General features: G+C 38.0%; 1 protein-coding gene across 12 annotated transcripts in view; it reads right to left on the bottom strand.

Annotated features, from left to right (window-relative positions):
- UNC80 (unc-80 homolog, NALCN channel complex subunit) overlaps positions 1-23,671 on the bottom strand; it is a 225,277-nt gene extending 201,606 nt beyond the window's left edge. For all 12 annotated transcript variants that reach the window (XM_053215737.1, XM_053215744.1, XM_053215738.1 and 9 more), the window contains exons 1-7: positions 23,073-23,671; positions 22,060-22,108; positions 19,063-19,219; positions 17,853-18,154; positions 8,487-8,610; positions 4,552-4,625; positions 722-861 (exon numbers count right to left, since the gene is read on the bottom strand). In XM_053215737.1, coding sequence (XP_053071712.1) covers positions 722-861; positions 4,552-4,625; positions 8,487-8,610; positions 17,853-18,154; positions 19,063-19,219; positions 22,060-22,108; positions 23,073-23,668 — 1,442 coding nt within the window. In that variant the 5' untranslated portion in view covers positions 23,669-23,671. The remainder of the gene's footprint in view (positions 1-721; positions 862-4,551; positions 4,626-8,486; positions 8,611-17,852; positions 18,155-19,062; positions 19,220-22,059; positions 22,109-23,072) is intronic.
- Between the last annotated feature and the right edge of the window lie 1,069 nt (positions 23,672-24,740).

The raw sequence follows: 24,740 nt of genomic DNA, 5'->3' as shown, positions 1-24,740 counted from the left end.
TTCTGAAATTGGATTCTGGGAGTAGCTGCACAGTTCTATAAATCTGCTAAACGTCATTAAATTGTATACTTCAAATAAGTGAATTTTATGGCATGTAAATTACACGTCAAGCTTGAGTGTAGAGATACACAGTCTCAGGGACTCCTGGCAGTTAAGTGTGGTTTCTAGTTGGGTTCAAAGCAAACCTCATAAATTCAGTCTTCCACCATTTCAATGGAGAACAGGAAGAAGTGGCTTAATGTTTGTCTCAAGGGAAGGCATTTTTAAGCAAATTTACCACACACACAAGCTAAGGAGGGTGGTGTTGTAGCCTTTACAAAGAACAGCCTTTTCAATTCTCTATGCATACTTTAAAAGCATCCATTTTAATACAAGGATCAGATAAAGTATTTTTACACATTAAATTAGCGGATCTTGTCACATCCCTGCAGCATGGTATTTGATAGCATAATTTGAGGTTCTGCATTTAAATATTTAAAATATAATCTAATTCAGACATCTCATTATCAGATGTCTGCCCACTTCCACTCAAGTTTGTTTAAATGAGAATCATTCATAGCACATTTCTGGAATTATTAATCTAATTATACTATGACCAAGAATACACATATCATGCACTGACACTTTCTAAGGAACAGAGACCATGCAAGTAGCTAAATATGTATATCTAACTTTGAGTGACCAGGGAAATATTTTTGTCCCGAACATTGCAATCATGTACCTGGAATGTGATGGGCCTCTTTCCTGGGAAGTTTGGGAGGACAGGCTTCCATCAAAGGAGTTTCCACGGTGGCAGCCTGAAATGGTGGCCTTGGGAGAGATGGGATCTGACTGGAATGTTTCACAGACCACCTGGAATCCCTTCGGGAGGGGGAGATAGCAGATTAGTTCTTCTTTTTATTTTTTCTTTAGGTATATCCTTTAGAATTAGCTATCATATGACATACATTGTTTTTTAAAATAGAAAATTTTTCTTTGTAACACAGCTAACTACAATGTCATAGACCAAGGGATTTTGCCTTCATTTAAGAGGGAATGGAAACACTTCTAGAGAGCAATGTATACCATTTTAAGCATTCAGGTGAGTACTTTCATATATGTTATTTCACTTTGCCCTTGATTCTTTTCTTTTTAACTTTTATATCCAGTAGCTGCCGGGGAAGAGTTATAAACCAAAAACTCATCAAAGATATGCCAATACTGAGATGAAATGAATAGTACCGTCACTCATTAAAGGAAAATATGATACATTTTTCCAATTGGATACGATGATCTTTTTTCTGATTTGTTATGCACAAGTTCAGTCATTTTCTTACAGAGTAGTTTGTTTCAATTACATTTAGCTAATAAATGTAACTCTGCTCAGGAAATATGACATTATCTTTCCATAGGTATTACAGATGAAATTCTTCACTCAAGCGTAAAGACCCTCAGCTTATCATGGTACTTTAGTCCTTATAATTTCCATCTTCATATGTAAAATAAGAAAGCACTGTCCAGTAATGATGCATAGAGGGACCAATACGGCTAAAAATTTCATAAAATAAGTTTTCCGAACTAGATCGAAAACTCCCTTAGCATGAGTATGCTATGTGTGCCTCATGTTAGGCAATTTGAGAGATAAAAAGTATTGCATAAACCTGAACCTTGAAATCAAGAACTTATGGTTAAATTTTAAGACAAATGAATATAGATTAGAGTAGCATGTCCAACAGAAATGTAATACAAGCTACAAAACATGAGACACACACCTAGGATTAGAAATATTAGAAAATGAAACAGGTGAGATTAATTTTAACAATATATTCTGTGTAACCCCAAATTATCACTTCAACATGTAATTGCTATAAAAATTATCATCAAGATGTTTACATTTTTTCCCTCCTAAGTTGTCAAAGTTCAGTTGTACGTTTGATACTTACAATACATCTCAGTTCAGACCAGCCTTATTTCTTTTTTTTTTTTAATGTTTATTTATTTCTGAGAGAGAGAGAGAGAGAGAGAGAGAACGAGTGCATGAGTGGGGAGGGGCAGAGAGAGAGGGAGACTCAGAATCTGAAGCAGGCTCTAGGCTCTGAGCTGTCAGCACAGAGCCCAATCCGGGGCTCGAACCCGCCAACTGTGAGATCATGACCTGAGATGAAGTCTGACTCTTAACCGACTGAGCCACCCAGGTGCCCCCAGACTAGCCTTATTTCAAGTATTCAGTAGCCACATGGGCCTAGTGGCTACCATATTGGGCAGTGCAGATTTAGAATAATTAGACGGGAGTTCATGGGGGAGCTGAAATCTTAATTGGTCCTTAAAAGAAAGATAAAATGTAGACAGGCAATGAGGAGGAAAGATAACATTCCACTTAGAGGAAACAATCTGAGCAAAGACCCAGAGGCTAAAGAAGCATGCTCTGTATATTGGAAGCAGGGCTTAAATAACTGAAGGTGTAAACAAAGTCACTTAAGAAAAATGCTGCCAGGTGGTAGAAGGCACAGAGAAGCAGGGAGAGGAGTTTGGTCTTGAAGTGACGGGAAAAAAAAAATCCACTAGAGGTTTCTAGGGAACAAGGATATAAAGAAAGAAAGAATGGCACCTTGCATATAATAAGCCTCTGTGGAATAAGTTAATAAATAAATGATGCATTAGGAAGATTAGTCAGGCATTATTAAGTGGTATTTATGTGAAGCAGGAGAGGCTAAAGGTAGAAAAATCCAATTAGGTGGTTCCAGCTGCAATCTAGTTTTGAGGACCTGGATTTAGAGGGCAGTGGCAGGCATAGAGAATAAAGAGCACATCTGAGCCACATTACAAGATAAAACGACGTGACTCAGCAAGAAATCAAATTGAAAGGACTAAGCAGTACAACACAGGAGATATATTTTGTTGTATCTAAGATGTCAGCAGTTATAAGATACACCATTTTTTTATGTGCAATTAAGAAGGAAAAAAAAACTCCGTTAGCTAAACTAGGACACTTTCCAGTGAGGACTTTCTCTAATATACTTATTACAAGCACTATCTTAGACTTATTTAGGTGTAGCTTTTGATTATACATCCATTCTGTGTATATGTAAAAAGGAAGATATAAGTGAAATAAATTGATGTAGGTATTCTTGGAATTTCTAAGTTTCAACTCAAGGGGGAGAGGGGAAAATGCGTGATGGGCATTGCAGAGGGCACTTGCTGGGATGAGCAGTGGGTGTCGTATGTAAGCGATGAACCACGGGAATCTACCCCCAAAACCAAAAGCACACTGTACACACTTTTTTGCTATCTAACTTGACAATAGATTATATTAAAATTTTTTTTAATTAAAAATTGTAAAAAAATTCCACTCAGAGTTTTTGATATATGTCTTTCTATAGAGTAACTTCCTCTGTGTCAAAAATGTTATTTCTTAAACGAGTGCTCCACTATTCCGTCTGACATATTTTTCTAAGCCACTAATCCCAATTCTACAAATTTAAATGCCAGAAATGACAAATTCATGCTGTACAAGAATGACAACCATATTAGTACCATTACCAGGCAGGGAGATTTTAAGAAGTCAACAATCATCAAACACATCTGATTTCAAGTATGTTAAAAGTAAAATATATATAATATATATATACATATAATATATATTATATATATATTAGAATAGATAAAATAGAGCATATAAATCACAGTGTCTATATTTAGCAATAGTTCAGTAAACATTAGCTATAATAGGACTCCAAAATTTCCAGTTTTGAGGCTAAAAAGGATGATGACACTGCTGACAGTAATGCATCAGTTAGAAAGAGGATCCAATGTTCATGGAAAGCAGCAAATTGTATCTTGCACATGTTGGACTGGAAATGAAGACAGGTCATCTAAAACCACACTAAGCTAATGGCAGTAGTCATAGCTATGTGGCTTCAAACCACCCTGGCCTTCATTTCTTTCTTTTCCAAACCAAAGAATGCTTGAAAATTTTTCACTGAATTATAGTCTTTTTTTATTACATATATTCTGTTTTTATGTGGATTCGTCTTGATTTTTCATGAAACTTTATATTACTTAAGGGATAGGACTATATATTATGCCTCCTTTCTACTTTCTCCCTCCTCCCCACCTGCTGCAGCATTATCTTACCTATATTATGATTGCCTAAAAAATATTAGAAGATTTTGATACTTTATGTGGGATGAATAATGATAACTAACATTTATTGAATGTCACATGCTAGCCATTGAGACAACGAACTACTAATTACACTTTAACCATTGAGATAGAACACCACTGATTATTCACTAGGCATGGAGATAAAGCACTGCTGATTACACTTGCCACAAAGATAAAGTACCAGTCATGCAGTCTTGTTTCAGCCTTCCCACACTGGGAAAGTGCATAAAATTATTTTCCATACTTGACAGATAGTAAAGTTGAGTCTTCTTAAAGTTTTATATTCAGGAGTAGGAGCTTGATCTGAAACCAAGTAGTATTATTCTAGAACTCATGTCTTATCTTTCACACTACACCACATCCAGGGAATGACCACCTCATTTCTTCCTAGGATCACGATAAACTCACCTCTTGATGGCTTGTGTCTTGATTTGGTGATTCACAGGTTTGACTTTGACTGTTGATAGGAGAGCTCCTCTTAGCTGCAAAGATGGAAGAAATATCATCACAAATTTTATAAGATTACAATACGCTCATTTTATTCAATAATTTCTCAAAAAATAATTTTTACATATCATTGTCATTCTGAAAGAAGATATTTAGTAGCATATATTATAAAAGAAATCAAATAACCAATTAAAAAATCTTAGCATTGCTAGGTTATCATAACAATGTAGATTTCTTCATCTATTCACTCTGACTCAAAGGCTATTGGTGCTAAAAAGTTGGCAAAACTAAATTTAATAATGGTTAACATCTATATGGTACCAAATATCTGCCACATTCTTTTTAAGTCACTTTACAAGGGTGACTGGGGGGATCAGTCAGTTAAGCATCCAACTCTTGATTTCGGCTCAGATCATAACCTCATAGTTTGTGAGGTTGAGCCCCGCACTGGGCTCTGTGCTGATGGTGCAGAACCTGCTTGGGATTCTCTCTCTCCCTCTTTCTCTGCCCCTCCCTGCTCTCTTTCTCTTTTATTTTTTAAAAACTAAAGAACTTTACATATACAGCGCTCCTCTCTTATCTGCAGGGGGTCTTTTCCAAGTGGATGCCTGAAACTGCAGATACTACTGAACCCTACATATACTGTTTTTTCCTATACATGAATACCTATGATGAAGTTTAATTTATAAATTACACAGAGTAAGAGATTAACAACAATCACTAATAATAAAATAGAACAATTCTAACAATATACTGTCATAAAAGTTATGTAAATGTGGTCTCTTTTGCTTTTAAAGTACTTTATTGTACCATATTCACCCTTCTCATGATGATGTAAAATGCCTACGTGAGGAGATGAAGTGAGGTGAATGATGTAGCCATTGTGACATAGTGTTAGGCTACTACTGACCTTCTGACGGTTTGTCAGGAGGAGCGAATCATCTGTTTTTGGACCATGGGTAATTGAGACTGCAGAAAGTAAAACCACAGATAAGGGGGGAACTACTGTCTCAACTCATTTAACCTTTACAATAACCCAATAAAAGCATATGGTAAATTATTGGATTCATTTTACAGATAAAGACACTAAGGCACAAGAAGTTTAACTTGCCCAAGATCATCTGGCTTTTACATGAAGTTTCCAGCCTAGGCTGTCTGGCTCCAGGTTGTGCTTTTATGAACACCTTAAGCTTCCCTTATGGCAAAAGTCAAAACAGTTACATTTTTCCTGAGGATTGGGAACAGTAGGAAGTGACGATGGCCATGCTGTATTGGAATTGTGAATAAAACAGATGCCGAGAAAGTGATTTACCAAGGTCACAAAACAAGAGACCTAGGGAGTGTCATCCACCCACGTGCCGTTGCTTTTTCTTCTGGCCACGTGTCTGAGCTGGGTTTAATCTCACCTCAGATGCTGGGCACCATTTCACATCCACGGGCATCAGGCAGAGGGGAAAAGAACCCACTTTGAATATCATCCCAAGGCAAAAGGATGTTGGAGTGAACAGCCCCAGTGATTCATGAGGGACACTATTTCCTAACAGTTTTTAATACATCTGTTAAATGATAGTTTATGTATTAATGAGAGAGAGAGAGAGTGACCTAAATGTAAAGTGACCTCTTAATTCATAAGGAAAGTGATAGGACTTAACAAATACGAAAAAAATCCTTAATCAGCATAATGATATGGCTTTTTCAGTAATAGTTTTGTTTTACTGTAGCATATTTTATTTTCCTTTGTCTTATTTCTATTGTTTTCAGTTTTTTAATATTGTACATCTGTCTTCACTCTCAGATTGTTTTAATTTTGTGAAATTAACCTCATTCTATCCAGGGAATCTAAGTAGATCACTTCTGGCTATGACATCTTTAGGTCCTTGCTATTTGAATGTTATGACAGACTGTTACTCTTGAATTTATAATTTATTTCACTAGTTAATGTATTGTTCACATATTAATTCTGGAATTAGTCTACTTTCACTATATGAAAAATTGTATCTTTTGTGTGAATTACTATAAGCAAACATGATTTGTCACTATAAGCATGTTACCATCTTTTGTTCAGAAAATCCTTTAACATACTATGTACCTTGCAAAGGTATGTTACTTGATAGGGGGAAAGTATGTAAAAACTTGTTTATGGCTTCCTTCCCCTTACAAAGCTTTTTTACATGTGTAATATTCCATTGTCTGTAGAAAAACCTTGGAAGTAAGTAAATGATGTATATATATATATCATGCCTCTCTATATATATTTACCACACAATTTATCTCTTTCTAAATGTTATTATTGATGCCAAAATTTTGGTTGGGAATAGAAGGATTGAATTTATAAAGCACTCACTATAAAATGGGTACTTTATGTGGATTCTTATTTACTCCACACTATGAGGCCATATAAGGTGGTATTATTATCTCCATTTTAAAGAACTGGAAACACTCAGAGAGGTTAGGTTACATACATAGTAAGTGATACATCTGGAGTGAAGCCTGAGCTTTCCAGGCACTTTTCAAGCTATCATTTATTACTCTTTCTACAATTCACCAATAAAGTTATTTCATTAGACAATTCCTGTAGCGAATGCTTTGATAGCAAATAAGCACTAAGGTAAGATTGTTAAGGATCTATGACTCTGTCTACTATAATGATTATGAAGATATAATAATAATAATAATAATAATAATAATAATAATAGCTTATTTACTTACTATGTGCCTGGCATTCTTCTAAGCAATTTTATATATAATTAATTCACTTATTCTTCATAACAACCCTGAATGTTCTAGCAACATTATATTTTAACTCTTGTTTTACACATGAGGAAACTGAAGTATAAGAAGTTTAAATGACTTATCCAAAGCCACACAACTCAGTAGCATGTGCCCCTGGTTTAGAGTTTCTCATCATATGTAAATGAGCCCTGTGCCCAGGGCATTTACATAATAACTTTCTAGAGAAATTTTCTTCCTCTTGGTTTTCTTCCTTCCTTCCTTCCTTCCTTCCTTCCTTCCTTCCTTCCTTCTTTCTTTCTTTCTTTCTTTCTTTCTTTCTTTCTTTCTTTCTTTCTTCTTTCCCTTTTTAGAATTTAAATCCAAGTTAGTTAACATATAGTGTAATAATAATTTCAGGAATAGAATGAAGTGACTCATCACTTATACTACCCAGTGCTCATCCCAACAAGTGTCCCCCTTAATGCCCTTCACTCCTTTACCCCATCCCCCCACCCAACACCCCATCAGCAACCCTCAGTTTGTTCTCTGTATTTAAGAGTTTCTTATGGTTTACCTCCTTCTCTGTTTTTATATTAGTTTTGCTTTCCTTCCCTTATGTTCATCTGTTTTGTATCTTAAATTCCAGATATGAGTGAAATCCTATGATATTTGACTTTCTCTGACTGACTTATTTCACATAGTATAATACACTCTAGTTCCATCTACATTGCTGCAAATGGCAAGATTTCATTCTTTTTGATCGCCAAATAATATTCCATTACACACACACACACACACACACACACACACACACACACACACACTACATCTTCTTTATCCGTTCATCAGTTGATAGACATTTGGGCTCTTTTGTTTTGTTTTGTTTTATGTTTATTTATTTATTTTGAGAGAGAGGGAGAGAAGTGGGGAAGGGCAGACAGAGAGTGAAAGAGGGAATCCTAAGCAGGCTCCATGCTGTCAGCCCAGAGCCTGATGCAGGGCTCAAACTCATGAACAGTGAGATCATTGCCTCAGCCAAAATCTAGAGTCAGTTGCTTAACGGACTGAGCCATCCAGGTACCTCATTCCTTTTGGTTCCTTAAGGGCAAATCATTTCATCACCCTTACTCCTGCATATGAGGGAGTCTGCTAAGACCATCCCACTGGGCATCCAAGTTACGAACCTGTAATGATGTTCCTGATGGGTTTCACCAGTGCTGTGAAGCCAGAGACTTCGGGCTGTCTGTGCTCCCACATGGGCTGCCATATAACAAGCCCGCTGGCCAGTCGGAACGTAAGGTCCGATTCCTGGGGAAAGAGAAGATCTATGTCCAATAACTGGCTTGTAAGACCTGGCTGAAAGGACCAGTCATTGCAATGATTAATATCATTCACAAGATTATTGTCAAGGTACGTTGGGTTGATCTTCTAGACCTTCTTTCATCACTCAGATGAGTGTTTCTAGGGTAAACCAATAGCCCTGTTATCATCACAATTACTATGGAAACCACAGTGGTGTGCTTTTGGCAAAATTAATAATTAAAATGCAGCTTTGGGCAAAGCATGAAACACAATTACTGTTTTGTGTTAGCAGTGATCAAGGCTTGTTTATTTTAAGAGTCTCGGCAGATCTCTTGTGGTTATCGTTGTTATTCCTCTTAAGTATTTAATTGTCCTTCTCTTTCCCTCTTAAATCAATATTCTCAGATATTGGCTATTTTGACTTGTTAATTCTCCAATCCATCTCTTGTTTTTGCATTTCATATAACCAGGAACATATATTTAGACCCTTCTAGTATATTGTTTTGTTATGTTGTTTCTCAACAATCTTTAATCCCTTGAGGGCAGGGATCTATCAGATATCCTCCCTCTTCCATAGCACCCGGCATCATCACAGTGCTTAATACAGTATTAGAAACTAGGTGCACAATAGGAGCTCAGTAAGTACTTGCTGAGTTGCACAGACCTTACAACTCATACTCATTCAGTCTATCTACAACTTAAGCTCTCTTCCAGGGAGCACATTTTCTGCTTCATCGTTACATCATTTAAAATGCAATCTCATATTACGTAAATAAAAATATATTACATTCTGAGATTACATTTTAAACAACTCAGCCACTGACTGGAATTAAAATAAAAACTTTAAAAAAATAAATTAACAACCTAGTCTCTCAAAAAAACATAGAGATGGAATCAGAGAATGTCATCACAGATTAATGAACAAAACCAAGACCTAGAGATTCACTTAGGGCAGTGATTTGCAACCCTAGCTTGGCAGCTTTGGAGGCCCAGGTGTCACTTCCTCCCCTGCCCAGACCAATTAAATTAGAATCACTCAGTTCTCGGCTGACTTTCATGTGTAGCCATGGTTGAAGACCAATGATCTAGAAGGATAAGATGTAGGAAGAAATTGTAAAAAATAAATAAATAAATAAATAAATAAATAAATAAATAAATAAAATAAAAGGAAAGTGATCCTGAAAATGGTGAATCACCGTGGCTCAGTGTCAAAGGAAACTTCAGCTAGAAAGGTTGATGAAATCCACACATTGATACAGAAAGGCCTCTTCTGTAAGCTATAGACTAGGATCCTGGCACTACAGCAGTGCCCACAATGGGAAAGCATCTAGAACTCCCTATAGAGGTATTAGGAAAACATGTAAAGCACTTGGCCAAATTCAGTCAATATTCATTCTACAAATATTTGTAGACCACCTACTGCATACCTGCTACTATTCTAAGTTCTGGGCTAGAACAGTGAACAATGCATACAAAAATTCCTGCTCTCCTGGTGCAAAAGAGAAGAAAAGCAGGCAAAGTGATGTGTCAGGCAAGGTGTTGATATTTTAGACAGCATGGCCGGGAAAGCCCTTATTGTGAAAGCGGCTTTAAGTAAAAGGATCTGAATGGAATGAAGGAACTGCCAAGTAGATAATTTCAGAAAAAAACATTCCATGAGAAGGAATCAGTAAGTACAAAGGTCCTAAATATGCCTCGTGTGTTGAGAAACAGCCAGGAGACTCTGTGTCTAGAGTCAGGTAAATGGCAGAAGAGTAGAAGAAAAAGAAAATAAGGTCAAAGAAGTCATTGAGTTCCCAATAATACAGGGCCTGATAGGTCATACTAAGAGCTTCAGCAGTTACTAAGATGGGGAACCACTGGAGGGTTCTCAGTAGTGGTATGACATTACTGGATGTACGTTTGATACGATTACTGAGGCTATTAAGAATAGTTTGAGAAAGGGTAAGGGTGGAAAGAGAGTCTGTTTAGGAAAGGTAGAAGATGATTAGAGGAAGGTGTTGGTAGAGGGCAAAATGAGAATGGTAGATTCTGGATACATTTTGAAAATATAGTCTACAGAACTGACTGGAAGTGGAAGGTAAGAGAAATAGGTGTCAAAGATTTTTGGCTTTGACAAAGATAGGCAAGATGAAGAAATAGCAGGTTGGGGGATATCAGGAGCCTAGTTTCAGACATGTTAAATTTGAGATACCTGTTAGACATTCAACTAGAGATACTGAATAAGCAGTTTGACAGGTGGGTCTGAAGTTAAGGGAACCTAGTATTACGTGTGGTGTTAGATCCAGCAACCAGGGGATTAAACGTGAGCAAAGCTTATCTGATTTGTCTCCAGAAATGCAGGAAGTCAAATCTCAATTGACCTGGTTTTTATACCTTTGGGACTCCATCCTTTTCCATGTTCCTCATAAGTAATCTTGGCACAAATAAAACTCTAGTGGACACTACATCAGAAGGTAAGTCCTCTTATACTGAAACGCTGGCCTTTAACATTGTCTCAATTGATTCACTCACTGATAGTTACTGTCATTATTTTATCTGATATATTTCCAACTAGATTGTATATTTATGGAGACACATTGAGATCTCCTTCTGTACATTTCTCCTTGAGCATCAATACATACTTGTTGATTAATGGAGCATAGTTTACATTCCAAAAATAGCACCAATTAAATCTAATCATTCTTCAGACTTGAACACTTGCAAAATGTATGGCCTCCTCTTATGTTGCTATGTTCCTTTGTAAGTCCTTTTAAATTGGCTGAATGCATAAATTCTGGGACTCTATTTTTTCTTCTGGAGTCCCCATTAGTGGGTCATCTAATGCTATGAATGCACATATGGCCAGAAAGTTGATAGCTGGAAACGACAGTATCATTCAAACAGCTGTGGGCATGTAGTCTAGTAAGGTCCTTAGAAAAAACAGAAGACATAGACACTGGCAGAGTCAATATCCCCACATTTCAGATGCATTTCTTACTTTCACTGAAAGCCTGTTCCATGATAGCATGAAACTATTCTAAATATGCTTACTAGTAGTTTAGAGAAATCAAATTGAAAAATTATTCTTATCTTAAATTTCATTTTAAAGTTGTTTACTTCACACATACAGATTTTATAAAAACCTCCTTGAGGGCTTGGATTTTGTTTTATCCACTGCTGAATAAAGCACTCTTAAGAGTGCCTATCACTCCAATAAACAAATATTTATTAGAGGCATAATTGAATATGATCAGATCATGACATCCCATTTAAATTCCTTAGTTAATAAATACTCAGCATTTTTCACTAATAAAATTAAATCTAGCTGAAAATAATATATTTGACAGAATTTTTAGGTTATTGGTTTCATGTAATATATTTGAGGCAGTTATAAATTAAAATCACAGAATCAATGTACAGAAATCTGTTGCATTTCTATATACTGGTAACGAAGCAACAGAAACATAAGTTAAGATAATAATCTCATTTACAATTGCACCCAAAATAATAAAGTATCTAGGAATAAACTTAAGCAAAGAAGTGAAAATCTTGTACCCTGAAAACTATAAAACACTGATGAAAGAAAATGAAGATGATACCAAAAAATGGAAAGACATTCCATGCTTACAGATTGGAAGAATAAATATTGTTAAAATGTCTATATTACCCAAAGCAATCTACACATTTAATGCAATCTCTGCAAAATATCAATAGCATTTTTCACAGAACTGGAACAAACAAAATTGGTCCTAAAATTTGTATGGGACCACAGAAGACACTGAATAGCCAAAGCAACCTTGAAAAGATTGAAAAAGAAAAAGAAAAAACAAAACTGGAGGCATCGCAATTCCAGGCTTCAAGTTATACTACAAAGCTATAGCATTCAAACTGGCACAAAAATAGAGACACAGATCAATGGAACAGTATAGAAAACCCAGAAAGAAACCCGCAATTATATGGTCAATTAATCTTTGACAAAGGAGGAAAGAATATGCAATGAGAATAAGACAGTCTCTTCAACAAATGGCATTGGGAAAACTAGAGAGCTACATGCAAAGGAATGAAACTGGACCACTTTCTTACATATACACAAAAATAAACCCAAAATGGATTAATGACCAAAATGGATTAAGGATCTGAAACATTAAAAGTCCTAGAAGAGAGCACAAGCAGCAATTTCTCTGACATCAGGCATAGCAACATTTTTCTAGATATGTCTCCTGAGGCAAGAGAAATAAAAGCAAAAACAAACTATTGGGACTACATCAAAATAAAAAGCTTCTACACAGTGAAGGAAACAACCAACAAACTAAAAGGCCACCTACTGAATGGGAGAAGATATTTGCAAATAACATATCCAATAAAGGGTTAGTATCCAAAATATATAAAGAACTTATTAAACTCAACACCTATAAAATAAGCAATCTAATTAAAAAGTAGGCAGAAGACATAAACAGACATTTCTCCAAAGACATCCAGATGGTCAACAGACACATGAAAAGATGCTCAACATCACTAATCATCAGGGAAATGCAAATCAAACCTACAGTGAGATGTCACTTCACACTTGCCAGAATGGTTAAAATAAAAAGCATAAGAAATAAGTGTTGGAGAGGATGTGGATGAAAAGGAACCTTCTTACACTATTGGTAAATATGCAAACTGGTGCAGCTGCTGTGGAAAACGTATGGAGGTTGCTTAAAAAGTTAAAAATAGAACTACCCTATGACCCAGTAATTGTACTACTGGGTATTTACCCAAAAAAATACAAAATACTAATTCAAAGGGATACATGCACCCCTATATTTTTGCAGAATTATTTACAAATTTGCAATAGCCAGGTTATGGAAGCAGCCCAAGTGTCCATCAATAGATGAAGGGATAAAGAAGATGTGATATATACAGTGGAATATTATTCAGCCATAAAAGAGAATAAAATCTTACTATGTGCTATGACATGGATGGAGCCAGACAATATAACGCTAAGTGAAATAAGTAAGAGAAAGACAAATTCCCTATGATTTCACACATATGTGGAATTTAAGAAACAAAACAAATGAGCAAAGGAAAAAAAAAGAGAGAGAGAGAGATAAACCAAGAAACCGACTCTTAACTGTAGAGAACAAACTGATGGTTACCAGAGGGAAGGTGGGTGGGGGAAGAGGTGAAATAGGTGATGGGGATTAAGGAGTGCACTTGTTGTGATGAGTATTGAGTGATGTATGGAATTGTTGAATCACTATATTGTATACCCGAAACCTATGTAACAGTGTATGTTAACCATACTAGAATTAAATAAAAACTTAATTAAAATAATAGAAAAATGTGCATTGAGTTGATTATACACTGTCTTACAAAAGGATGAGCCATTTATATTAGATTTATTTGCTAATTAATGAATTAATGCACTCAATAAATATTGATTAGATACCTACAAAATTGCGATACTATGTTAGCTATTCAGAGTACAGCGATAACTCCCCACCCTCAAACCATTGAGAATCTAATGGGAGAGATTGACACATAAAGAAATAATGATAATAAATTAAAAATAACAATAAAAATCTGTGTAGAATATTATAATGATAGAGGAAGAGAGGGATGGATCTTAAATGAAATTGTGAAGGATATGTAGGAGTTTTCTAGGCAGAAGAGAAGGGCATGAGAACATTCTAGGGTGTAGGACCAGGATGAGAATAGGCCTGGAAAAAAAGCATGTTATGTTCTTGGGGAGACTCCAAACAGTTGGAGCTCATAGACAGAAGTATACAGGCAGGTCATGGAGGGCCCAGTTACCAGACTAAAGAGCTGGAGTTTCACTGGCTGTAGAATAAGAAATTAACAAATTATTTTAAGCATGTCGGTGACTTGGTCAGATCTACATAGATTGCTTTAGTGTTGAAGTTGGATTTTATGAGACAAGCCAGAAAACTGTGAATCCAGTTAGAAAGTGACCTCAATTGGATTTCAGCCTCCTCCACTTCCTGCAGCACCATGTCCTATAAAAGCCTTAACCTACAACACTGTATAAGTGCTGACTGGCTACTTGAGGGAGTAAAGTCAAGAAAAGGACTGACACGTGGGGCAGCACACAGGGGTTGGGGACTACAACTTTGTAGAAACACCAGTCTAGATGGTTGTGTGGTTTTCCCCCAGAGAAGCATGCAGGTATCTGGGGGCAGGGATAGAAAAAGTGGACTTTAGTCATGACCTGGGGTTGGAATTTTGAAGGGCAAATGCAAAGGAAGGATAGGGAAAAGGGACATTAATGGTGCTGGTGAGGAGCAGTTCACATGGGTGCACAATGGCTAGGAAAGTAGGGACAGACAAGGTCTGATAACCAGCAGGGAAATGAAAGACCTAACGTAGTGATTTTCAATCAGGGGCAATTCTCACCCCCCGCGCACCCACTGGGGACATTTGGCAATGTAAGGAGTCATTTGTGGCTGCCGCAACTCAGAGGGAGGAGGTGCTACTGGCATCTGGTGACTAGGGGCCAGAAATGTTACTGATATCCTACACTGCACAGGATGATGTCTTACAAGAAAGAATTACCTGGAACCAAATGCTAACAATGCCAAGGCTGGGAAACACTGATCCAAGGCCTGTACATTTCCTAAATATGTTTTAAAAAGCAAACACCTCACTCAGAAGAAAAAGGCCTTATGAGAATTTATTGACTTATTAATATTTTTTATTCCCTATAGCATCTGGAATAATATTTCTTTCATAGCAATAATAAAATGATGAAATAATAATATGCTAGTAATGACAGCTAATAATAATTGTTTATTACGATTTAATCGCTGTACAGTGTTTTATATGCCTCATTCCCTTATAAATGCTCCAACTACTTTCTTATAAATACTCCATGCCATAAGTAAAACTTGAGGGTTTTGAGTCAGAAACTATCTGGAAGTCTCCCCTGAAAGAGGATCTGGCTCCCTTCCTACTAATAATACAAAATACTAATGGCAAGAAAATGCCGAGCACTAAAAGCAACTAACCATGTGTAAATGCCTTTTCGTGTGTAATGTGGAGCACTGTCGTAGGTTTAATCACGAGGCCCCATAAAACTATTCTTACTCGGGAAAACGGAGGCTTCAAGAAGCCGATTGCTCAAAGTCGTACAGTAGGAAGCAACAAGCGCTGGATTCAAATGCAGGCTTGGACTTGGACTCTCAGCCTTGTCTTCAGATAACATCACAGCCACTCCTGTCACTTCTACACTTGCACATTTTTTAGTCCAGGGGCTATTTCTCCACAGATAGTCACCGCGATGGGCTATCAGTTTTTCAAGAAGCCTTCTTTCCTGTCTTCTCCATTTGAAGGACTATGTACCTACATATAATTGCTACTCTTGGCACCTGGATCAGCTTCTGATAATAAGTTGGGTCTACTCAGTGAGTCAGTTGTTAAATATTTATTGGGTACCTCATTTTTAGACACTGGAAATACAGTGTGACCTGGATGGGCAGTGTCCCTTTGCTCAAGAACTCTGTTCTAGGAGGGTGATGGGCAAGAAACATGAAAACAACCACAGAAAATAATTTCAGGTACTGATAAGTACTAAGAGGGAAAAAAAAGTACAGTCATGTGCTAATGACACTAAGGTAGGCAGGAAAATTCGTTTTGAAGTGATGACATGTGAGTTGTGAGTGAATTGGTAAGAAGGTCACGGCCATATGAAAATTTAGGGGATGAGGGGGAGGGTAAATGTTTCCAACAGAAGGAAAAACCAGTGCCGGACTTGAAAGCAAGAATGAGTTTGAGGGTGAGCTCAAGTGAGCTCAGAGGTTAGTGAATGAGAAAAAGGCTATTGATATGGAGGGAGATGAGGCTGAGAAGGTGGGCAGGGGCCTAGACCTGCAGGCCCCATAGGCCAGGGGATGGTCTCAATTACAGTAATGCTTTTTAGTAAATGTACCCATCATAAAAGACTTTTTAAAATGGAAAGCCAAAGTTTTTAAAGCAGCAATTTAATTTGACTTTACAACATTTAAAATTTTTAGTATGTTTCATGGGAAATGTGGCCAGTGCATGCAAAGCAGTTTGGGAAGTTACAGGTAATTTCAGTTCTATTCTTAGCAGCAATTGGACAGAGTCAAGTGAAAGTGAATTTTAACTAAAACTAAAATGAGTGAAGACTCACTATTCTCCTTATAGTGCATTCTCCTTATAGTGATTGTTAGTGGTCTCACAATCACCTACATATACACACACATACACACACACACGCACACACACACACACACAACTTGGAACACCCATTCATCAGGATCCTAATATTCTATTAAAGAACATTTGAGTATATTATTTTCTTCCTAACTCTTACAATAGCCCTCAGATGGAATTTATTCATCCACAGAAATAACAAATAGATCTTGATTTCTCTCCATGTGTTGGAAACGTACTGTGTCTTCACATATATTCACCTTGTATTAGAGATATCCACAACTGTGTGCAATGGAGGATCTGAGACGTTAAGTAATATCACCAAGATCACACAGCTAGAGAGTGGTGGCATAGTAATTTCAAATGATAATCTTTTTCAGATCCAAGGGATACTTGTATGTAATTGTATTTTAATACAATTGGTTTCCATGTAATCCCATGTTTTGTATTTTATGCTTTAAGAAATATTTTGAAAAGCAATTCTCACCTTGTATCACACTGTCAAAAAATCCACAGTATATAAAACACTTAAAACTTCTGCTCTAGATCTGCATTATAATAGACATAGCTACAAGGTGCTGTAGAGAAATACAAAGGAGATAGTGACTAAATCTACATGGGGAGTTTCAGAGGAACAACTTCATGGAAATGATAACACTGAAGTTAAGCTTTGAGGAATCATGAGAAGAACAGAGGAAGGAAAGAGAACAGAGTGAACAGCAAGGGCATATTCAAGGAATGGCTCCCAGAGCTGGGTCATGACGATACCAGTAGGGACTAGCAAACGACAAATTAAAAAAGAAACTGAAGCTTTGGATCATGCTTGACTTGATATGCCATGTTTAATATTTGGACATTATCTTGGGACAGAAGGAGAAACACTGAAGATTTTTAAGTAGATAAATGATATGCAAAGAACTGTGTTTTTGAAATAATGTCCAGTGGTTTGATATAAAAATAAAGCTCTCCATGTCTTGGCTTGCTAGGAGATCGTATCAAGACCTGGTCAACCAAATATGGAAATATGGAAGCATCATCTGAAGCCCACCTCACATCTATCCACCCTCAGCCTCATACTAGCCCCTGCTTACCTTGATCCTGTGTACCAGAGGAGCAAACAGAAACACAAAGAGCTCCACAGTAGCCATGGAGTTCTGGAAGATCTTCCTTCGGTTGTTCTCTTCTTCATCATTGGAGCTGCTTTGGCAAGGCTGCCCGGGGGAACCCTGGTTTTCTACCTGGTGGATGAAAGCACTGCTGCTGCCACCCCAGCTGGAGCCATGGTCTGTGCCCCCAAACTGCTCACTGTTGCAGTCCTGGGGGGCCTCCAGGAGCATCCAGTGCAGGGTGTGAAGGAGCTTTGTTTCAGCAACACCGAGCTTATCCTGGTGGCCTGCACGGGGACAACCACAGAGCCGAGTTAAGACCAACTCTGCCACCAGAACAATTGATATCCACTTTGGGTCTGGGAAGAACATCCTTGCTTTGCTCTGTGGCTTGATTTCCTGGGAGACACTGGCATTTCTCTGTACCTCTTACAACTACTGCTGGAAGGGTTCATTCTTGTTTTGGGGCTTTCTAACTGGTTAAATTCCCTACAGAATAATATACTGTCATAGGAATATCACATGTCTTCAGTCACATATATATGTTATATATATATATAATCTTCCCAAATAGGCAGCATAGTGGTTAAGGACATCAGGTCTGAAGGGTCTGAAGATAACGATTACTCTACTTTAGACAGTGGGATCAAGAAATGCCTCTATAAAGGTAACATTTGAGCAGAAACCCAAATTAGGACAAAGAACTGGATGGAAAAGAGCATGTAGAGAATGTATGCAAACATGGGGTGGATGTTAGGACATATTACCATGTTAGAAAAGCAATCTGTAAAATAATCTAAAAAAAAGGAAGAAATTTTACGCACACGCATGCACATACACTCAGTACTACAAAGTGCAAGGAGTCACTTTGGGAGTTGAGAGGGTAAAGGAGACAAATCTATTGGAACTCGTCTTGGATGGGTGATAGTCTTTAGCTTCCCTATAATCTTCTAATGTTTAAAAGGAAAATATATTCACATATATTGGAAAATAATTAAAAATTTTAAGACAAGGGTGACAGTTTCTTTGTTGGTAAGATGGAGATCACGGTAGTATTAATGGGAGGGGGCTTTTGTGAGGATTTAACGAGATCACGTGTGTACAGGGCCTGGGAGAATAGTAGGTGCCCAGTAAATGTCGTTACCATGAATGTAGATGGTCAGAGGCCGTGAAGAAGCAATGCAGAAGAACCAACCTAACTTGTTCCTGTTCGAAAGCAGGGTTGCAGTGCAGTGGAGGACGTGAGGCAAAGCAGCTTGTACCAGCTCCCATCTGGAAATGCTCTGGATGGCTTCAGAGAGGGCTGGAGAAAGGCCATGCAATTTATTCTCTACCAACACTCGTTCAAAGGACTGTAGATACCAAAAAAGAAGAAAAAAAAACATGTAAAATAAGGAATTAGAGATCCTGATTGGTGAGAAAATGGACACCAAGGTACTACAAGATGCAAATCGGTGGATGAGATATTTGAGGGTGCACTCACACAGCATTTCATAGTATATGTTGACATATAATGGTTCCGTGAGAATTTCTTTTTACCCATTTTAGGTTATTGATTTAAAATACATGACTTGAATTATTAAATGATTTTTCTTCCCACCAAAATAAGCTTCCTCTTAAAAAAAAAAAAGCACAACAACACATTTAACTCATGAAATTCTTAGAAGTAATATTTTATAAAATGCTGCTGAGGCATCCAAAGGGTCTGTGACAACTGCAGAACAAAGTAAAATGTCTTTTCTGAAAGCGTTTTGAGGGCAGAATTTATGTCAATTTTCAACAAGCGTTAACTAAGTTACAGTTCTTTCAAGAAATCTGATTTTGGGGCCCCTGAATTATTCCATGTCCCTAGCGACAACCTGGCACAAGACATTCCTAACCTAATGCCTGTCATCGTAAAAATACTTAATATATCTGTTGAATAAACAAAGAAAGGGAGGGAGAGAAGAAAAAGAAGGGAAATATGCCATAAGCTTTGCTCATTTATTAAATCTTCTGTCTTGTCCAGGGATACTTCCAGAAAGTGAAACATCCCAGAATAAATGTGACCTACTCAGTTTCTGTTGTGCTTGTTGTTTGGATGAGGAGGACATCACTATAAGACGTTAAGGAAAGTAGAGCTACCAAATATTAAAATAAATTTAATAAATATTCGACTTGTATGAACTGAACCTGATTGCTGCTTCATGCCACAAGTGATCAAGAAAATTGTGGAGGTGTGCTCGAGAGTGATCATAATACAAGTTCCAAGTATTCAAGCTGTATTATTGATATTATATGGAGAGATTCTTCAAAGAAACCTAATTACTTTTTGACTAAAAAAGGAAAATAAGGAGTAAAAAAAGAGATACCGTCTTTTTTAAAAAAAGCTAAATAAAGACAGATCCAAATGCTTTTAAATTCTTCAGCCCTGAGGTATCTAAGTATTTGTTAAGTAAAGGGTGAGTATGTTGGGAATCAAAAGATTATAAAGAATTTATGCAGTCTTGTTGAAAACATTTTAGAGGATGAGTTGTATTTTATAATAGCAGAGCACTCTGGGTACTTAATGTTACTTTCTTCTTAAATGTTACTAATATGAGTTTTTTATTATTTTTTCAACCCTGAACATCGTTTTTTATACTTTTATTTATTTACGTGACTTAGTTATTTTATATTGTATGACTATATTAAAAATGTCAGACATATCTTTGCCAAGAACAGGGAAAAGTTAGGATTATTTTAAGCTAGTAAAATTGTAAGCGTGATCTATGAAAGGCCCAGAGGTTTTTTAAGTGTCAAATTACCCTACCCTGAGCTAAGTACAACAAATTTCATTAAAAGGTCCTTATTAGAAATTTATATTTTAAAAATATCCTTGTGGCAACTTTGAAGGGCAGGTGATACAACAAAACAAATTCCTACTTGAGTGTGTGTACCTGTATGTTTAACTCTCTAGTTGGCTTTCATCATTTAAAAAAAAATGTTTTTTTATTTATTTTTGAGACAGATAGAGAGTGGGAGTGAGGGAGGGGCAGAGAGAGAGAGGGAGAGAGAGAACCCCAAGCAGGCTCCACACCGTCAGCACAGAGCCTGATGCGGGGCTTGATCTCATGAACTGTGAGATTGTGACCTGAGTCGAAATCAAGAGCCAAATGCTTAACCAACAGAGCCACTCAGCACCCTGGATTTCATCATTTTAAAATCCCTAACACATTTCAGAACTCCTTACTATGTAGTCATCTATGTAGTCATTGGCAAATATTCAGGGCAATGTCCAAATGGGTAGGTTTCCACTTTTAGGTTTTAATATATGAAATGTGAAGACCTTTATTTGAGCTCCAGATTTTAATGAAACCCGTGAAAAGTTCACTTGATTTTTGCTTCATGATTTCATGGCTTTTGTTTTCAATTTGTGAAGTGGGAAATTTCAGAGATACGGGATTCCCTTAGAATCTCAGGACAAGTGCACTCTATAGAGTATAAATACTGGTAGCATTACTTTCATAATTATTTTACATTATATATTTTCAGACTTACACCAAACATACAAGACATAAACGTTCAGAATTGCACATTACTTTGTTTGAGTAGTTCATAGGTACTCATCTCATTAGCTTCCACTAGAACAGTCTCTATTTTGTTAAGGATTGGACTTCTTATACTTGCCCTGCAAGGCCCTTCACCACCTGGTTTTCTGTAATCTCTCCACCTTTTCTTCTCCTCCTCTACCCCTATCCACTCTGGGCTAAGGTCCCTTAGATGTACTGTTCCCCTCTGTTCTCTCCTTACTCATTCCTCCCCCCCTTTTTTTTTCACATCTTTGTCTAAGAGTCACATTAGCAGGTGACCTTACCTATCCACTGCTCTATACATGGAATCCACCTCCTCCCCCAGCTGCCATTGCCTCCAGTCTGCTTTCTTACTTAATTTTTCCTCATAGTGCTTATCACTATCTGGGCTTATTATGTATTTTACTTATTTGTCAGTGGCTTGACTTCCTCCCACCAGAATGCAAACTCTGTGTTTTGATTATTGCTCTGTCCCGTCATGTGGAACTATGCCTAGCACATAGTAGGTGCTCAATAATATTTACTGAGTGAATTAATATAGTGAGTGAATCTATATAGTCAGTACAATTTAATGCCTTTCTTTGGGTTGAAATTGCCACACAGAATATGGAAATAATCATTAAATGGTGAATATCACATACCACACATGAGGCTTCATATTGTTTCCCCAGTTTAGGCCTCAAAAATGCACTGAAAAATTAATAGAGATATTTGTTATAAGTAAAAATGATTAGCATCTTTATGACATTTTTTTTCAATGAATAAAACATGGTTCTATGAAACTCAAATCTCATGCCTCCCTATAGCCTGTTAATGAGCAGGTGTTGAACAGCTGACGACATTTGCTTTTACATGTGTAATTACATATATGAAAGAGATGTGGCTCTCCACATTTTCTGTATCCACTCTTATTCTGAAGACTTCTACCTAATCAGATTCTAAATTGCCAATGGTCAGGAGTGGTGTATTACTCATGTATATAATTATATTAAAAACTAAAAATGAACACAGTTTGTGGGCTATGATTTCCAGAATCTAATTTGTTATATGGTACATTTCCAAAATAATAATACTGATAATAATAATACTACTACTAATAACAATAATAATGGAAATCTTGTTTCCTGTTTATTGGAATAGGTTTCAGGTCTTTCCAGGAAAAATAAAATTATAAAATATCCTCCTTCTCAGGGTCTTGAACCAGGAAGACTACATTGGCTGAATCCGAGCAAAAATGGTTAACAAGTGGGCACAGCAGATATTCGCCAAACAGGAGCTGGAAAAACAACAGGTCACCGGCCTGGAATTGCAGCAGGAGATGGAGGGGCAATTGGACGCAAGAGCACAGCCAGTCATAATTATCTTCCCTAGTTCCCCGCCCCCTCTTCCTAGGCTTTCTGCCCTCCCAGCCTCTAAATAATGTATATATTTATTCAACTGCCAATCTGCTTGTCGCCAAACTTCACGGAAATATTTTTAAAATGCGTGTTTTTAAGCAGGTGCTGAGGGCTTGCTTTCCAGCCCCAGAGAGGGAGCTGCAGGCTGTGGCGCGGCCTCAGCAGCAGTGGCAGCAGTGGCAGTGGCGGTGACCCAGGCGGCCCCAGGAGCGCCCCCAGCCCAGGGCGGCCCGCGGCGCGCCCTCTGCGCCCCTCACCTGGTTTGCCGCCACAGGAAGGTCTGGATGGGCAGGGGGATGCCGCGGCCGCTGTCCTGCTCCTGGCCTTCGGAGCTCTTCCTCTTCACCATGATGGTGGCTCCTGGGAGTCCTACTGCAGGACCCAGCGCTGGCTCCTCGCTAGCCGCCGCCTCCTCCTCCTCCTCCTCCCGCTGCTCTCCCCAACTCTCATCCCCTCCTTCCCCGAGGCAGAGCCGGCTCTCTCCGCCCTGATCCCCCGTCCCTCTCTCCTTCCCCCACCCCTCCCCGCGCGTGGAACATGGCTGCGGGAGGAGGGGAGGGCTGGAGGAGCCGCGGAGCGAGGAGGGGGGCGCTCGGAGGAGCTGTCCGCCTCGCCGCCCCCGCGCCCGCTCCTTGCTTTCAGTACCACCCACTGTGGACAGCGGCCCGCGCCGGACAGCCCGGCGGGAGAGCAGAGCAGGGGACAGGTTGAACGGCAGCGGGATGGTCCAAAAGATCCACGCTCCGCATTGCACGCTGATCCCCTCGCGCCTCTTCAAGCCCCAGGATTCGGCTTCCTTCCCTCCGAGCTGCACCCCAGGAGTGTCCCCTGTCCTGCTTCCCAACCTCAGCATCCAAAGAATTGTCACGGTCTGGGGAGGAGGAGCTTTCGGAAACCGCAGAACAGTCACTAACACTGGCATCATTCGCACCTCAAGCAAGGAGGTCAGGAGTCCACCCTTGGGTTTTAGCAGAAAGAGCACATGAAAATTATTAGGAGTGTAAACAAGGAAGGGATTAAGCTTGGAAAGACCGGGAAAGCTTGAAAGTTTTCTGATGTGAGAAATTATTTTAAAATGTTAACCACAGGAAATTAACCTTGCTCATTTTGCTAAAGCAGGAATATCCCCAAACTAGACAGTTGTATCAGTTAATTGTAACTTGAGAAAGAACATTTGAATCATGCTATTAGGAAATGCTGTTTATTACAGTCCATTAGTGTACTTGGGTGATCCTGTTCATCCCGTTGATATCTGCCATTTTCCTTCAGTTGTTATAGTCAGATGTCTATATAGTTAATAGATGGATTACTGTTAGATGTTTTATCTAGCAGCAAAACAAATGGGGGTGGGGTGAAGTGAAGCAGTTGGAGTAGAAAATCATTGCTGTGGGCCCAGCTACCTGCAAACAAACAAATATGGTTGCACACCTCTTTGAACAAAATATTGGTGTAATGCATGAAATAGAGACTTAGACCCCAGGACCTGATCTCAATAGTTAGAAATATTTCCAGTGTAATTAACTACATGAGCCTTCATTCCATATAGAGAGAATTATATGGTATATATTGGTATTTTCAATCACAAAATTAAAGTATACATTTAATATCTTGAAGTAATCTTTTAATAGGAATTTTGAAACAAGGAAAGATAGATTCTAAATAAAGCTTCTTCAGTGTATATTTATTGAATTTATTTTATATGCCAAGTATCATGCTATGTGGATTCCTGCTCATAAGGCCCTCACAGCATTGAAAGGAATATAGACATATAAAGAAAAGGGTACCCTGGGAGACATGACACAGATTCACTTATAAACAAAGGGACAAGGCAGAAAATATGAGCAGAAATCGGATGGAGAAAGGTTTTGTATGGCAAGCTACAAAGTTTAGATAAGAAAGACTTTAAGTAGGGCAGTAAAAATTTT

Source organism: Acinonyx jubatus, chromosome C1, assembly GCF_027475565.1.
Source record: "Acinonyx jubatus isolate Ajub_Pintada_27869175 chromosome C1, VMU_Ajub_asm_v1.0, whole genome shotgun sequence".
NCBI lineage: Eukaryota > Metazoa > Chordata > Mammalia > Carnivora > Felidae > Acinonyx > Acinonyx jubatus.
The sequence above is the reverse complement of the archived record's forward strand: the minus strand, read 5'-3'. Positions and strand labels throughout refer to the sequence as shown.